We start from the raw sequence: 4,979 nt of genomic DNA on the forward strand, positions 1-4,979 counted from the left end.
TATTAAACATTTATTCTCGGTTATATATTGTATCACAACCAGCAAGTGCACTTGAATATCAGAACTTCATGTTAGAACACAATATGGACACCCAATTCTGAAGTACTGTACTTCACAAAATGAAAAAAAAGTAGAGAGAAAGAAATCAATACAATCTGGATAACATAAAACCAATTAACTTCTGGTATCTAAGGAGGATTAGAGGAAAGAAATGCAAGAGACTGGGGAGGCAAGTCTGCCAGACCTATTCTGAGGGAGAGAAAAGAGCTCCCCACAGTACATTAAGATACTTCCCGAAAAAAGCAAGAGTCATTCCTAGGCTTTGGTCCAACTTCCATGAATCGCTGCCTGCAGAGTAACCATGACTCGATCTTCTCAGATTTTGTTAAAGAGGCACTGACCTTCAAGCCAACACTCACACAGAGCAACTGCACTGTGCAGCTGGGAACAGCTCACTAAAATTAAGGCCATGTATGGTTAAGTTTAATATGGTGATTCAAACATTTTAGATACGCCAAGTTATCATCACTGTCTAATTGCTTTGATGGAAAAAAAAAAACAAAAAACAAAACAAAGCCACAAAACCCTCTCTCTTGCACATACAGATTTCTGCATCTAGTAAGGCAACTCTGAATGTAACATAGAAGAAAAACAGAAGAATTCCAGATGTTAAAAATATAATTTAATTAAAGAAAGATAAATCATACCAAAAGTTTAGGTCACTCTTAGTTAATACATTTGCATTTATTTTAGAATATACTCTACATCTGAGTAAAAAAGTTTTAAATAAACTCCAGTACATGTACAACCATGGGACCCGCCATCTCTCCCACAACAGAGGGATGTTCCTTAGCTCAGAGTTCCCTCCGAGGTGACAGAAACAATTTTGTGCCACTTTCGTTATGTTCATCGGCTTGAGTGGAGCCTCCTTATCAGCCAGCAATGCCACCACCTCGTCGCATACGAGTTCAGCCTCCCTGCCGAGGCGGGCACAGCGACTGCTCGCCCCGGACCGTACAACGAAAAAACACGGAGGGGGTCAAAATAATTAATAAACTAGTATTGATTAATTTACATTTCTTTCTCTCGCTTGTGCGTTGGTAGAAAACCTGCTGCAGTCTTGGGAGCGCGCAGGGAAGCCCGGGCCCGGGGCGCTGCCCTCGGCCACCGCAGCAGCGGCAGCGCCGGGCGGGGACGCGCCGCTCCCGCCGGGTCGGAGCCCCTTCCCCGCTCCCCCCGGCGCTCACTGCCCCCAGCTGCTGACGCCGATCTCCTGCTTGTATCTGTTGGTGAGGACGTTGGCCTTGCGGGTGAGCTTGGAGAGGACCGAGTGGAGTCCGCTGAGGTGGTAATGGAACTGCTGCTCCAGGTCCTCCTCCCCCTCGCCCTCCTCGGCGGGCCCGCCGCCCAGCTTGTCCTTCTTGCGGGCGGCCTCCTCGCCCGCCGGCGGCTGCACCACGCCCCACTCGATGTCGTTGCGGATGGATTTGAGCAGCATGTAGTGGCTGTACATGTCCCTGCGGGAGAAGTAGGCGCCGGGGTCGCCGGGCGGCAGGGCAGCATCCCGGGGCGGGCACACGGCGCCCGCCGCGTCCAGCTCCTCCAGCAGCAGCGGCACGTCGCGCAGCAGGCTCGGCACCATCACCGTCTGGTCCATGTTGTTGACGGCGCCGATGAAGCGGTTCATGGCGTTGAAGAGGGAGTACTTCTGGCTGTACGAGTCGCAGATCTGCATCATGCTGGCGGCCGGGCAGGCGTGCGCAGCGACGCGGCTCGGACCGGACCGCGAGGCTCCTCCGGCGGCGACCTCTTCCTCCTCCGCGCTAGCGGCACCGGCCGCCCTCCGTCGCGGGCTGGGCTCGGCGGCTGCTCGCTATCAGAGTCCTGCTGGGAGACGGTGGCGGAGGCGCCGGGGTTAGAGGCTGCTCTCCCTCTCTCTCTCTCCCTCCCCCAGCCCGCCTTCCCGTCCTCCCGTCCCCTCCCGCCAGCGCCTTCTCCTCCCCCCGCCGCTTTATCCCCAGCCCCGTGTCCTTCCTTCAGCCCTCCCCTCTCCGTCCCTTTTCTCACCCTCCGCTCCTCCGCGTGCCCTGCCGGGGCTCGCTGCCGCCGCTCCCCTCCGTACAAAATTAGCCAAAATGCAGAACTTGCCCCGCAACTCCTCCCGGGAACCGGGTGTGGGGGCTAGCCGAGGGGATGGCAGCCCCGCACCGCTAATTAAAATTCAAGCGGTCCCCAGCCGCCGTGCCGCGGCGAAGGCACCCACCGTAGCTCGAAGCTGTTCCCCGCCGCCCGTGGCCGCACTCCCATCCCCGGCGCCGTATTTATAGCGCGTATCTTACAACAAGGTGTTCCCCAGTGCCACCCCCCGCGCCGCCACGCCAGATAAAGGCGGCGGGCGGCGGCCACGCCGGCTCCGCCCCTCGTCCCCACCGGGGGAGGGCGACGGGAGCAGAGCCCGCACCGCGGGCATCCCGAGGGGGCCGGGCGGCGCGGGCTTGGCGCCGGCGGCAGAAACTGAGGCCGCGGGGGAGCCGTTCCAGTGCGGCGGCGACTCCCTCGCACCCCAACCCTGGGACAAGGCAGCGACGGCCGCAGAACGCTCCCCGGCGCCGGTGCCGCCCCGGGCACGGGTCGCAGCGAGGGGCACGGGGACCGAGCGGCGCTGAGGGCGCGCCCGCCCACCGCCGGGCGGGGGAGCCGCGGGCGGGGCCGCGCCGGGGCGGGGCGAGTGACTGACAGGTGATTGACAGCCCGTGCCGCGGGACACGCGGGCCCCGCGTGCTGCCCGCGTTCTCCCGGCCCGCCCATTGGCTGCCGGGCGCGCGGCGAGCATGACACCGGCTCCGCCTCCCCGCGCGCCGCGTGCCCCAGCGCCAGTTGGAGCGGGCGGCCGGGCGGGGAGGGCGCGGAGCGTGTGGGCGCCCGGCCAGGCTCGCGTTGCCGCCTCCCAGCACCGCGCCAGGAGCCGCGGCTCCCCCCGCGGCCATCCCGCACCGCGCCAGCCTGGGGCAGCGGGGGGAGCCCGGGCAGCCTTTGGGCAGCCTTTGTCTGTGTCCCGGCGCGGGGCGGCCGGCATCACCCCACAGCCTCACCTCCGGGCCCAGCCAATCGGCGCGCCGCCGTCCGCGCCCCGCCAATCAGCGAGCCCCGCAGCAGCCAATGGGAAACAAGGGCGCCCCCCCAACGCCCCCGCCCTGGTAACGGGCGGGTTGGCCGCGAGCGCCGCCGCGGGTCACGTGGGGCCAGGCGGCGCGGGCTGTGGGGGGGCGGTTGCCGCGGTAACGGCGGGAGCATCACCGGGCGGGCCGGGGCCGCCGCTGCTCCGGGATGCCGCGTACGAGCAGCCCGGCCTGACAGGGGCCCGGCACCCCGCGCCAGCGCCTGCCCGCCCTGCTCCCCACTGCCTCTGTGGTGCCCGGCTGCCGCCAGGCCCCGGCCCCAAGGCGGGAGGCCGCTTCCCTGGGTGACAAACCAGGGACTGGACCGCGGGCAGCTCGTGCGCCGCAGATACTTGCGGTTGAGCAGTAGCCAGAGATACGGGCTGGTATAAAATTATGAGTTGTTCGCAGATAATTCACTACGAGGAAAAGAAGAAATTATCTCACCGGGCCAGAAAATTGGCCGCGACTTATATTTGCATCTTTATATAGATGCAGTGTGTCGTTAATAGACCATTAACAGTTTTGCTGCCTTTAATTGAAATACAGCCTGCACTAAACGTTCAATAAATTGGAAAAAGCAATAAATCTTTGGAAACGAGACGAATTGTTTTATTGTCCAACTTTTCAAATTAATATAATTAAACATTTGAACAAATTAAAACTGAAGTCTTTACCTGAGGTTACAACATACTGGCTGGGGAGGAGGAAGAGTTGGCACAAACAACCCAGCTTGGAGCTGCAGAGGGGGGGAAGTACATGAGTTTTCAGTGTGATGGTATTATACGAATTAGGGCCTGAGCAGGAAATTTGTTTCCCAAGAGGTTTAGCCACACATTCTACTTTCAGCTGTAAATGTTTCCTTATTTTAGTAAGGCATGTGCCTCACCCGTTAGGCTGAGACAAATCATATTCAAGCTAAACTTAACAGCATAAGGGAATTGGTTTTTTGTTTGTGTTTTTTTTACCTTCCTTATGTTCCGATCGATTTTGATATGTGACATAAATGTCCCTGGTACATATAATGTGCATCATGAACACAAGCCTGGGTAGGTTTGATTGCTCTTTGGTTCAAACAAAATAAAGGAGCACATATTCCTTACTCCAGTGGTATGTAATTGACACGGCTGTGCACATGAGAGGAAAATAAACGGCACTTTTTCCACTCCTCTTGAGGAAAAGATGGTCTCATTTAAGGCAAAAAAAAATTTGTATGCAAGTGGCATTTGTTTGAAATGTGTCCTCTTCAGAGTGATCTGGTTATCGTGGCCATGCAGGCCCTGCAAGGGGAATCAGATGGAAACCCCTTATCATACCCTGAGCAATGAGGAAGTTTGCATGTTTGCTATCTGGCAATTCAAAAAAGTGTAAATGTGTACCTTTGCCCAGCACAGTCCTGGATAAGGCAACATGCAACAGTAGTCTTTATCCAGCACCTCAGCTGGGTGCAGCACTCCTGATGTACAAGCCCAGCAGTGTGAAGTGAAAACACCTTTCTGCTCAAATAAACTTGATTCTGGTATTCAGGAAAGCAGAAGTCACATAAAAGTTACTATATTAGCTAAAAACCTTTAATTTTCCCTGAAATTATGAGGGCTGGCGGTGTTCAGCCCTTTCTGGACAAGAGCCTTCTTTCTTTCTTCTTCCTGAAGAAGATCAGGGATGAGCTATAGCTGTTACTATTTAGCTGTTCCTGTTACTGAGCTATTAATGGCATTAACTGTTTGACTTAGCTGTAAACCAGTCTTTAGCCCCAGGAACACTGAGGTTAGTGCTACAAAGGTTGGCTATAGGAACAGAACTGCTACTGGCCTGTCTCCT

General features: G+C 56.7%; 1 protein-coding gene across 4 annotated transcripts; it reads right to left on the reverse strand.

Moving 5' to 3' along the window:
- Positions 1-660: 660 nt before the first annotated feature.
- MID1IP1 (MID1 interacting protein 1) lies at positions 661-2,648 on the reverse strand. 4 transcript variants are annotated; one of them, XM_054001874.1, is made up of 2 exons: positions 2,264-2,648; positions 661-1,884 (listed from the first exon to the last, which is right to left on the reverse strand). In XM_054001874.1, the coding sequence occupies exon 2, from the start codon at positions 1,736-1,738 to the stop codon at positions 1,244-1,246; it is 495 nt and encodes a 164-aa protein (XP_053857849.1). In that variant the 5' UTR covers positions 1,739-1,884; positions 2,264-2,648; the 3' UTR covers positions 661-1,243. The 4 variants fall into 4 exon arrangements, with proteins under 4 accessions (XP_053857849.1, XP_053857873.1, XP_053857857.1 ...); XM_054001898.1 differs by having other exon boundaries at positions 661-1,887; XM_054001882.1 differs by having other exon boundaries at positions 2,068-2,648.
- Positions 2,649-4,979: the final 2,331 nt, after the last annotated feature.

The sequence above is a fragment of the Vidua macroura genome, chromosome 2 (assembly GCF_024509145.1).
Source record: "Vidua macroura isolate BioBank_ID:100142 chromosome 2, ASM2450914v1, whole genome shotgun sequence".
NCBI classification, from domain to species: Eukaryota; Metazoa; Chordata; class Aves; order Passeriformes; family Viduidae; genus Vidua; species Vidua macroura.